This window comes from Odocoileus virginianus, chromosome 2, assembly GCF_023699985.2.
Source record: "Odocoileus virginianus isolate 20LAN1187 ecotype Illinois chromosome 2, Ovbor_1.2, whole genome shotgun sequence".
Classification (NCBI taxonomy): Eukaryota; Metazoa; Chordata; class Mammalia; order Artiodactyla; family Cervidae; genus Odocoileus; species Odocoileus virginianus.
Window position 1 is genome coordinate 35,803,310 of NC_069675.1, and position 12,355 is coordinate 35,815,664.

General features: G+C 40.1%; 1 protein-coding gene across 9 annotated transcripts in view; it reads left to right on the plus strand.

Annotated features, from left to right (window-relative positions):
- The window catches only part of EML6 (EMAP like 6), a 279,303-nt gene that overhangs the window by 188,971 nt on the left and 77,977 nt on the right, over positions 1-12,355 (plus strand). For all 9 annotated transcript variants that reach the window (XR_011492041.1, XM_070478386.1, XM_070478384.1 and 6 more), the window contains 2 exons: positions 1,041-1,146; positions 7,492-7,585. Coding sequence is in view for 8 of the 9 variants with exons in the window: in XM_070478386.1 (XP_070334487.1) it covers positions 1,041-1,146; positions 7,492-7,585 (200 nt within the window). In the remaining variant the exon portion in view is untranslated. The remainder of the gene's footprint in view (positions 1-1,040; positions 1,147-7,491; positions 7,586-12,355) is intronic.

The following is a 12,355-nucleotide window of genomic DNA, read 5'->3' on the forward strand; positions in this document are numbered from 1 at the left end:
ATCCTTTGAAAGAAAAACCAGAGACTGGTTCTTGACCTAAACCCCTGAGGATTCACCACACTTTACACTGTAATTGGTGGGAAGCAGACCAGTATGCCAGTACCCTCTCCTGGGGTAATTGGGCCTCCACAGGCCAGTGTGAGAGTTGGGTGGACTCTGCTGAGTTACATGCATGGCTTCATGTCCCATTTTTCCTTTTAGAGTCATCATACCCAACAAGGACTTTTTCCCCCCTGTGTATTATAAGTGTGGCAGCTTCCCTTGTAGCTCAGTCAGTAAAGAATCTGCCTGCAATGCAGGAGACCCAGGTTCAATTCCTGGGTTGGGAAGATCCCCTGGAGAAGGAAATGGCAACCCACTCCAGTATTCTTGCCTGGAGAATCCCATGGACAGAGGAACCTGGAGGGCTATAGTCCATGGGGTCGCAAGAATCAGACACAACTTAGCGACTAAACCTCCACCACCATTATAAGTGAGGAAAACCAATTTAGTGGTATAGTTTTATCTGTTGTTGGGAATTGGTGTGATAGAAGCTTGTGTCCCCTTGAGGGGAAGCCACCTAATGATAAAGTTAAGCCTTGAAACTTTCACTTCCCAGGGGTAGAAGTAGGGCCAGGCCTCCTTGAGGTGGGTAAATAATTGAGGCAAGTAAAAGCACTCTTAGGATAGATAGTGTCATGAAAACGAACAGTTGAATTTTTTGATCAAGGAGTGGAATCGTGTATAGAGTTGAGAAGGTGGGAAGGGAAGGATAGAACTTACTGACAGAACAAAGCCCAGAAGACTAGAGTCTTAAATGTCCGTTAACTGGGAGCCATACACCAGGTCAGGCTCTGCTGGGACCCGTCAAGACATTTAGACTCTTGGTTCCTCAGCTTCCTCTTCTGAAAAGCAGTGGAGTCGGACCAGGATATTTCTGAGGGTCTTCCTACTCTCCACATATGTGGGGTTTGATTTCTGAGCGGCACTTGACTCTAAGGAACAAAATCACTTTTTTTATAATTTATAAGTTGTTAATAACACTCATCCTTTTATTTAAGGTTGGAAGAGATGCAGCTATTCATGTCTGGGACACGCAGACTCTAAAATGTTTGTCACTGTTGAAAGGACAGCATCAGAGAGGAGTGTGTGCCCTCGATTTCTCAGGTAAGCACCAGTTTGCCGCCAGAGTCGCTGACAGACAGTCCCACATTTACTTTGGGTTTTTTGTTTTTTTTAACCCTTTGATTTGGTTTAGTCCTGCTTGTAAGGAGGTGAGCCCTTTGTGTGTCAGCTGCCCAGTCTTAGATTGAAAATCGGATATGTGAATACCTCACTAAAAACATGGCCTTTAGACCACACCTCCTTTCCTCCCCCTCATTTCCTCTCTCCTAAGTCCTTACCCAGAGCTCACACTGTGTTCTGCATTTGCTTGAGAGATTTGAAATCCAGAGCAGCTGTTGCCATTGAAAGCCGTCATTGCAAATGTCTGGCAGTGACTCAGAGCATCAATTTCATCTCTTTAAATAAATGGAAAGACAGCACTTGTGATTTAAAATATAAAGGACTAGAGGGAGGGCTGCAAATTCTCTGCAAAAGGCCACTTTACAACACTGGTGTTTTGAAAGTCAGATTTCATATTGAAAAAATAGAACTGATGTTTCTATCTCTTTAATTTAAAATTTGAACACAGTGAGGTTTTTATACTAACTGATGAATATAATTTTCTTCAGAGTAAGGCCATTTCTTTATGCTGGAATTGAAAAATGAGGGTTAAAACCCAAAAGGTGTTTTTGCCTAGAAATTTTTAATAATCCCAACTGTAGATATTAGATCTGTAGGAAAAATTTCTAACCTTCTACAGAAAACTGTTCCTGTAATTTCTTTTTTTCTAAATTCCACTCAAATATGTGCAATATATATAATAGTGGTTGTTAAATTCCATTTTACAACTCCAGTCTCTGTCTTATATGCCTCCCTCTCTACTTTCCTCCCTCAAGCTGAACGTCCTCTCATCTGTGCCATGGTGGCTATGCTGCTCTCTCATCCCATCCTCACTTCCTCCAGACCATCCTGCCCCCTTCTGGAACCCTGAGGAAGTGCAGTTACATGTCTGCTCCATGGACTCCACTTGGCTGACTGACTCTAGGCTGAGCCCTTATTGAACATTCGTGGCCTTCTATGATCTGGCCTTGGTCTTCCCTTGCAGTGTTTTCACCCACCAACCCAATCATGCTCCATTACATCTACCTATCTGGAGAGCCTCAATGTACTCCCGCCCTTCTTTTTGCCTGTGTTCCTTTGCTTGTGCTATTCTCATGTGTCTTATGTTTAAGTTGAACCATCCTTTAAGACCAAGCTGAAAGTTTTTTTTTTTTTTTTTTTTTCAGGCTGAAAGTTTTATACTCCAGCCTTCCAGGGAGAAATGCCCTGTCCCTCTGCATTGCTTAACCCATTTGTTGTTATTGCTCTTAGGGTACCTGTTAGAGTCCATGGGGGTGCTGTAGTTATTTGTTAGCATCTCCTGTGGCCCTCTCAGAATGTAAACTACTCATCTAGCCATCTCTGTTCCCCACTGAGCATGTTACAGTGCTGTGTACACAGGGCCTATTCCAAAAATGTGAATGAATGAAGTTTTGCTTAATGAGCTCTGCCTTGCCTTTCACTACTACTACTAGAACTTTACAAGTAAACCATCTTTGGATGAAAATTATCTTTATTTTCTGACCAATCACACAGTACAGGTTTGTGTGGATGTCATATGCACTTTCTCATATGCTCTAAACTACTATACAAGTAGTTTATCCCAGGCCCCTCAGATTGTTGCCGGGACAGTGAAACCAGATACTCTTAAGAAGAGGCTGAGAAGCGGACTCTGTCACTGCTTCTAATTCTATTTTAGGCAAATTAAGAAATGCTCAGGTAAATATTTTCTGCATAAAAAGATATTTCCGTTTTAACAATACACTCTCTATTCACCAGATAACAGTCACTAGGGAAGAGCCCATTTATGCAGCAAATGTGTTATTTTTGATTGTGGAAAATCACATTTTTTTGTCTCAGAATTTAAATACCATGTTAATTTTATAAATGGCGCCAAAAAACCTAGGTGATAGTTTGAGAAAGCACTACAAATAAGGACTATTGAGGAAGTGGGGAAGTATCTATTGTGTTTGATCCATCACTGTGTATGGTTCCATGAAGATGAACTGTGGTTGGTTGATCTTGGTGGTTTCTATGGCCCTTCTGAAGGTGTGAGCTGAGCCTCTTCAGTTTAATTTATATTTATAGTCGTACCTTGTGTTATAATGATACAGCTTTAGTCTTAAACAGACACCTGCACAGCTTTACAGGCCAAGAATGAAGATCCAGAGGGTCTGATGGTATGGCTGAGATCCAGAGCAGGGACCCAGGGCTCCTGGCTCTCGGTCCTGTAAAAAAGTCACCAGGCCTGGGGCCATTGGGTGGCAGGAGCTGTGCCATCACTCTGCCGGCCCATCCTCCTGCCCTTTCCTGCCCCTGCCCTCCACCAGGGCTGGAATGAACTTCTAGCAGGAGAGTCACTCAGAGTGATCCCTTATTCCTCACTCCCTCCCCCTAACCGGTGGTCAGAGCTCCAGCCACCCCCAGCCCCTTTCTCCAGTGTAAATGTGTCATGGGCGTGGTAGAGCATAGAGGCTGCCACATGGGACCCCTCACCTCTGGTGAAAAGAGACCCCTGTGCTAGAACAGCCTTGAACCAAACACTTTTGTGAACTGCAGCAGGAGCAACTGTACCTTTCCTTTTGGATACTTACAGGAAACTGAGGAGTTTAAGTCAATATGATGAGAGAGATGTTTTACATTTCCCAGTTTAACCATGTAAACAGGGCACCCACATTGGATATTATCTAGCCAGGGGCCTATCTGTGTGCCTCAGTGTACCCCCACACCCACCTATCTCTTATAAGTTGGCTCATTTGGGGGGGGGTGTTGTGGAGACCTACTGATGATAGAAAGAAATTCTCATGGAAATACAAAGTAGGCACATTCTATGACAACTAGACAACAGATAAGCAGTTATACCTAGGAATCTAGATTAATCTATTCTTGCCCTTCTTCCAAAGCAAATGAAAAGAAGACATTTTTAATCAAAAACATTTCCAACAATACAACCCATACCTGTAAATTATGTCAACAAGAAGGAATGAATTTATATTGTGTCACTTAATTGAGCAACTCTTTAACCTTGTGGATTTATTATCGCTGTCTAGGGAAAATGGAGGTCTTTGTTTTGGTGCTTGCAGTCAGGAAAGTGCTTCTACATGAAGGGAAAATCAATTAGAAATAGAAAAGTTCAGCTACATACATATTTTCTACCCTAAATATCATCCTCATATTTTTAAAAACCTTCATTGCATAATAGTGATTTCCACAAGGGCACATCTGAAATTGCTTGATTTCATTGTGCTTCAGTTCCAAAAACCTATGCATTTTTTATGAGTCCTGAATATAGGGCCAACTTGTAATTGCCTGAATAAAGTATTTCTCTTTTTAATTTGCCCTTTACTGTTGACATTAAGTGCCTTAGAATTATTTCCGGACTATGTCACAAAATATCCATAATTAATACATACTGTGACTAGAAAGAATTGAAAGGACATTTCCTAAACTCTTAAAAATACGTTTGAAAGTCAGAAACTCCAACTAAATGGTCAAGGAACAATGGACTTTTCAAAGCTAAAGTTAAGCCACTGTGAGGGGAAATAAAAACTGGGAAGAAATCCGCTTCCCTGGTGGCTTAGACAGTAAAGAATCCACCTGCAATGTGGGAGACCTGGGTTCTATCCCTGGATTGGGAAGATTCCCAGGAGGAGGGCATGGCAACCCACTCCAGTATTCTTGCCTGGAGAATCTCCATGGACAGAGGAGCCTGGTGGGCTACAGTCCATGGGGTCGCAAAGAGTCAGACACGACTGAGCGACTAAGCACAGCACAGTTATGTTTCAAAACTGTGTGATCTGTAGAAATCCCCCGCACTTGCAGAATTCAAGAAAAAGTCACCATCCTAAAAGAAAAGGCACCTCTGGATTTGTTCTGGGGCTTCATTGCTGCTGCTGCTGCTAAATCGCTTCAGTCGTGTCCGACTCTGTGCGACCCCTTAGACGGCAGCCCACCAGGCTCCCCCGTCCCTGGGATTCTCCAGTGAAGAACACTGGAGTGGGTTGCCATTTCCTTCTCCGGGGCTTCACTGCTGCTAGGTCACAAATTGGGATAGAAAGGTGGTATAACTGTGAAGACAAGCTGATGGGGCCTCATAGTTCTAATAAAAAAAAAACAAAGAGCAAAAAAAAAAAAACTTACTCTAAGGCCTTCTTCAAAAGATGTAAAAAACAAAAAAGGACTATCACTTGAAATGTGTGAATGTTTGCATTAAGGAAGACATCTAATATAGCGACCCAGGTTACAAAAGAAAACAAAATATAGGATTTACAAATGCAGAAAAGGGGGAGACACTGAATATCTGTGCAGTGTGTTTGATTTAAAATTTTATGTAACAGAACGTTCCCTCCATACCATCCATGGACACATTCCATTTTTATCTCCCTCATCCTTCTAATGTCACCAGTATCATCAAAATTCATTGAAAAACATCTCAGTATGAGGCTCATGTTGGAAATGTGATACAAGTACTATAAGTACATCTTAAGAGCTTACAATCTAAAAAAGGGAATGAGAACTCTCCAATCAAAATGAAATCACCAAATACAGAGACATGCTAAAATAGATATATAGCCAGGCCACACCAAGAGATACTAGGAAAAGTCATGTTGGTAGTTCTGAACAAGAAGTCATCACCAGTCCCTTCTTCCAAATGCATGAAAAGAGACCAGGCACAATTTAAATCCTGGTAACATTTGAGCATGAGGACATATTCATTATGATTCAGAAGACACATGTGTTTATAATAGTCACTTCGTGGTGATTTAGGCCTTTAGCAAAGTGTTAATGTCTTCACCTAATACTATAGTCTAGGAGCTTCAAAGAGTTCATGTAACTTCCAAATCCTTGCCTCATACTTAGAAGCAGTAGAGGATTGGGGGGGATTTGGTTTGTTAAGCCAGGCTCTTCCTTTTTCTTACTTTTCTTTTTCCTCCAGAAAGGGAGCAGACTACTGTTCCTAATTGGTTGGAGGATGGTCTCTGGATCAAGTAAGGTCACTGAGGGGTTGGACATGAGTTAACCAGCATTTGCAGAGGGTCACTAGTTATAGCAAATATGGATACAGAAGACCCAGTTAAATTTGAATTTTAGACAAGCAATGAGTAATTTCTTTGTACAAGTATGTCTCATGCAATATAATATTCATGCAATATAATATTGCAAGGGACATACTCGTACGAAGAAATTATCCATTGCTTGTATGAAATCCCAGTTTGACTAGGGCTCCTTTATATTTCCTGGCTACCCTAATTTGGCATCTACACCAGGGCTATCTTTGAAAATGCCAGTTGAAATCTTGAGTGGGCTATGTAAGAAGCAGTTTATCACATGCTCATTTCTTTACCCTGTTGATAATGGTTCCCTGTTGTCAGAGAAGACACCCCGCTAAACCGAGGCTTGGTAAACTGGGCCACTGTCTCGAGCCTACTCCAAGCTGGGGAGGAGCTGCTGACCCGAGACGCTTCTCCTGTAAATCTAGCTCTGAGGAGACAGCAAAGGAAAGACTTATTGACTATACCTTTTCTTTGGTCTTGAAATGAAAAAGCAAATTAACTATTTTGATTTCAAATTCAATTATATCTCTTACACATATATTTTATTTGGCGAACAGACTGTCCGAATCATTGACAGTATTATAAATAATATTTAATACCGAGAGAAAAATGTTCATCATATAACAAGTGGAAAAAATAGTATGTTCACTATGATCCTGGTTTTGTTTTTTCAAAGCACATTTATGTAGGGAAACTGATAGGATATGCATCAAATGTAGACCTAGAAATTTGGAAAATTCTTAAATGTCTTTTATATTTTCTCAATGTCCTACAGCAAGCATATTACATTTGAAACAGGGAAAGTAAGAAGTTAAGACTTTTTAAATTATAAAGTCACTTTTTGAAGGAATTTTCCAAGTCAAATTTAGTTTCTATAATGCTCTTATCTTGGAGGGTTAAATAGAACCAGTTTTTTAGAGCTCAGAATAGACTAAGAGTCACAAAGTTAAATGACTCTTCCAGTAAATGTCACGAGCTTTATCTGACACAAAATAGACAAGGTTTTGGGGACTTACGTGAGAAGCTCTCCCTAGTCCTGAGTCTGAGATTGGAATGTTGGATCAGCAATTCAGTTCAGCATCCACTTATTATATGCTGAGAAGCTCCACTATTAGTACTTAATGCATTTCATTTAGTGAGGTCCTTTAGTGTATTCTTCTAAGGTCAATTTCTTGTTCCTCTTTACAGTATATAAAATGTTTTGGTTTTTTATTGAAGAAATGAGTCATTTGACATTTGTGTTGTTTTCATACAGCTGATGGAAAATGTCTGGTGTCGGTTGGTTTAGACGATTTTCACAGTATTGTGTTTTGGGACTGGAAAAAGGGAGAAAAGATAGCTACCACCAGGTAAGAAGCTTCCCGGGTCTTACAACATCCTGCCAGTGATCACACTTCCGTAAATGTTAATAGTTTGCCTTTTCTGGTAAGATGTCATCTTCAAATTCAGATGAAATTCACATAGAAATCTTAACACCTAAGTGAAAACATATTGTAATATTTCGTGGTGACAAACCTGACTTAGAGGAATTGATGTTTGTTTCAGGGAATGGAAGAATGCTGAAATCTTTTCCAGAGAGTTATCCACCACTTTGCTTTTAGTAGTCTATGCATTGTCTGTATCAGAGCTTTTTACCAGCAGTAGAAAAGCCACTTTTCTCAGCCTTGTGCCTTGCCCCTTGTTTTCCAACTGTCTTAGCATCTGGCGAAGGAGCGTCAATGTCACTGGAGGCAGCAGCATTTGTCATGAAGCTGTGGCATGCAGAAAGGGGGCCCATCATGTACATCTGCCACTCGCTTTCAAAGCAGGCAGATTGTTTCACTAATCTCCCTGTCTTATAAATAGACTTTCCAAGACCGACTGCTGTTTATAGACCACCTGTCCTCCTGCACCCCAGCCTCCCTCCCTGCTGAATCAGCCCTAAGTCTGAACATTGCTTTCCATTCCTGCTTGCTTTGGGCTTAGCTGTTTGCCTGGCCATGGTCAGAGGTCAAAATAGTTGGCAACTAAGGACGATTTGTTGTCCAAGACATATTATCAGTATATCTCTCTATTGGTTCTTCCCTGTATAAACCAACTTCCTTTTTATCTTGCACCATAAAATCATTTTAAGTTGTTGGCTCTGAACTCCAGTACTCACTTTTAAAATTGATGTTTCCCTCTAAAATATTAAATAGAGGGAAGGTGGGGGTTTTCACAATTTGATTTAATAAATGAAGATCTATAAATTGCTGGAGATTCAGAGGAGGAGCAGATGGAGTCTTGAGGACTCCAGCTGACCATCTTAGGATAAAAAAGGGAGCTCTTCTGATGACTGCTATTGAGATGGAATTCTTGGCAGCAAATGGCAGCTCATAAATCTGCCTACCCAAGCGGTTTTTCTTTTCGTCTCTCTAGTATTCCTCATGGTTTTATCACTCCCTGCTGATACTCAGATTTAGCTTCTAATCAGAACTCTGTTTTTCTCCTAGATTAATACACTATACTTTACTTTAATATTTCTGCTAACTACCATTTGTATTACAGTTCATTTCAGGTAAAGCACATGTCTACATTTCAAAAGCCGCAGGAACTCAATTTCCCTCCTAGAACCTCTGCAAATCTGATTGGCTTACTTGTTGTATGCCAGAAACAATAATAAAAGTGGAAGAAAGAAATATTAATATTTTAGAAGTATATGTTTGATGTTTTTGGTAGTGTTACTACTATTTAATTACCACAAAGCAACTTATCATTATGTTAATAATGCCATTTATTTTTGGAATTGCTTCCAAGCCGTATGTCACATTCCCTGCAGAAGACACGTGCAGAGTTACCCTCAGAGAAAAATTTCACAGATGTAACATTCATCCAGTGCTCTTTCCAGGAAGGTGTGTCAAGAATTGTTAAAGTTCTTTGGTTGAATACTAGATTTTTAAGCAATAAATAGTATTTATACAATGTTAAAACAATCATAGATATTTATGTAAATAAGTAACCAAACAAAAAAGTTAAAATTCTACTTATGGCCTGAGGATTAGAGTGCTTAAAGATACAAACTTTAAACACAGGACCCTGAAAGAAGTGACAAAGAAAAAGGAGTAATTCTTCACTGACGGGACCTTACTGACTTCCGGGAGTCATCATAGCTCCTCCAAGAGTCTCATTTACTCTCAAAGGATGGCTAGCTCAGTGATATCCTTCTCTCTGCTCTTCTGTGTCTCGGTCATTGCCACCATCAGCCAGCCAGGCTCAACAGCAGACCTGCGTCCCACAGGTTGTGGGTTCTGGCAGGCGATATTCCACAGTAGTGCCCATGACCCAGTATGTGAGATTCCCCATGAGAGGAGGGATATAGTTCATGGCTGAGACGGTATCACCTGCGGTGCTGCTGCTGCCTGAGGCTTACGTATGCCCCCCACCCTCAATAGCCACCTGTCAGTTGTGAGCATGTTTAAGTGAACCTATGTTTTCATTCGCTCATAGAAATCAGAGAGGTTCAGATATAGCCCATAAAGATCTTATTACAGATCTTGATGAGACTTGAACCAATCTCCTTGCACACTTTTTTGTTGATCTTTGCTAATTTTCATGAATGACTTCAGTCACCTCCATTACAAATGAATTGTTTAGTCTTTTTCTCCTTTTTAAGGTTGGTATACAAGTAACCCATTGAACAACCTAGAGCAGCGTCTTATAGGCGGTAATGAAATAGCCTGATGCCAGTGTCACTCGGGACAGAACAAAGAGACAATTGATCAGGCACTTCCATGTCCCTTTTTTTGGATTTCTATCACACCAGTAACATGACCAGGGGACAATGACTATTATTAACAAGCTTCATCTCAGAAGTTTGAACAGTGGGAACCTTAGGCAAAAGGTGCAAGTTATCATGGTGTATAACAAGAATACTTCAACTCTGAAAAGTACTTGTGTTACTAGAAAGCTTAGGGACCATGTAGGGCAGTGTGGAGCAGGTAAATATACCTTCAGAGTATACACTTCTGTTTTAGCTCTGCTGCTTGATCTAGTTTAGGTCCCTACCCTTACATACAGTTAGTGAATGTGGTCAAGTCTCCTGAATATGAAACTGACGCCTTTCCTTTTTTTAAAATATGGATCTCTTTTTAAAATAACATTTATTAATTTTCTTCTGTTTTCAAAATAATACATGATTATAGAAAAGTTAGCACAAAAAATCTCCAAGAAGAAAATGATGCATAATTCTGCTACCAAGACATAGCTATGGCTAACATTTTTAGCCTATATTCTTTGATATATATTCTGTGAGTATTTTTATCTGTTTATTCATATATGGAATATTATACATATTGCTCTGTAACTTGCTTTTTCCCCCACTCACCAATATATCATCTCCCTTTCTTCTTCTCATTGTTCCCTGGCTTATTCTTTGTTATTCTGTATTATAAGCTATTTTCAATCTTGGGCTGAGCCATAAATTCAGTCTTCCAGTTGTGGGTTACCTTTGCACATGGCCCTACCTGGTAAATTACCCATGACACAGGCAGAGGGACTTGCCCTGGATTCGGGCAGCAGTACCGACTCTCCTACATTCTTATTCCATCAGTTGTAGGACATGAAACTCTTTCTGTTTTGTTTTTCTTATACACACACACACACACACACACACACACACACAGAGTTGTAGGCAACTTCCCTACAAATTTAACACATGTCTAAAGGAAAAAAATGACAAAGGTAATTCAGTGAGTGTTCTTTATTTAGGTGACGACATTGACTAAACATTGACTTGCCATCATTAGTCAGTTTAGAATTTTAGCCACAAAAGAAACAACACTGGGGTTTTTATGACATCAAGAAATTAGATGAAAACTAAAATGTGCAGATATGCAGATGATACCACTTTTATGGAAGAAAGTAAAGAGAAACTGAAGAGCCTTTTGATGAAAGTGAAAGTGGAGAGTAAAAAAGCTGTGTATAAACTCAACATTCAAAAAGCAAAGATCATGGCATCCAGTCTCATCACTTCATGGAAAATAGATGGGAAACGATGGAAATAGTGGCAGACTTTATTTTCTTGGGTTCCAAAATCACTGCAGATAGTGACTGCAGCCATGAAATTAAAAGACACTTGCTCCATGGAAGAAAAGCTATGACCAACCTAGACAGCATATTAAAATGCAGAGATATTACTTTGCCCACAAAGGTCTATCTAGTCAAAACTAAGGTTTTTCCAGTAGTCATGTATGGATGTGAAAGTTGGACTATAAAGAAAGCTGAGTGCCAAAGAATTGATGCTTTTGAACTGTGGTGTTGGAGGAGACTCTTGAGAGTCCCTTGGACTGCAAGAAGATCAAACCAGTCCATCCTAAAGGAAATCAGTCCTGAATATTCATTGGAAGGACTGATGTTGAAGCTGAAACTCTAATACTTTGGCCACCTGATGAGAAGAGCTGACTCACTGGAAAAGACCCTGATGCTGGGAAAGATTGAAGGCAGGAGGAGAAGGGGACAACAGAGGATGAGATGGTTGGATGGCATCGCTGACTCAATGGACTTGAGTTTGAGCAAGCTCTGGGAGTTGGTGATGGACAGGGAAGCCTGGCGTGCTGCAGTGCATGGGGTCACAAAGAGCTGGTTACAACTGAGTGATTGAACTGAACTGAAAATGTGCTCTCCAAAAAGATTTTTCCAACTGTCTAATTGTTTGCCATTGTATAGACATAAGCAAGCAAAGCAATGCTCTTTTCTATGCAGGGGATATAATTTGTGATATCTGTTCTCACTTTTCATTTCAGTTTTCTCTAGCATATTCTCTCTAAAGTTTATGTTAATAATTTATATATTCTTTGTATAACTGTCTATTTAGATATTTTGTCCATTTTTAATTGGGTTATTTGCCTTTTAATTATTGAGTTGTAATTTTTTCTAAAAATATATCCTGGATATCAGTCCCTTTTCAGTTATATGATTTGCAGATATTTTCCCCTAAGTTCAATTTTTCAGTCAAGAGCATGAGCACATCTAACCCCTACTTCATGTTTCACTCTCTCAGAGGCAGCATAATCAGCGGCATGCCAGAGGGTAGGGGCAGTGGGAGTAGTACCTGCCAGGTACAAGCAATAGTGCTTGTATTATCTGCAGGAATTTTTTTAAGA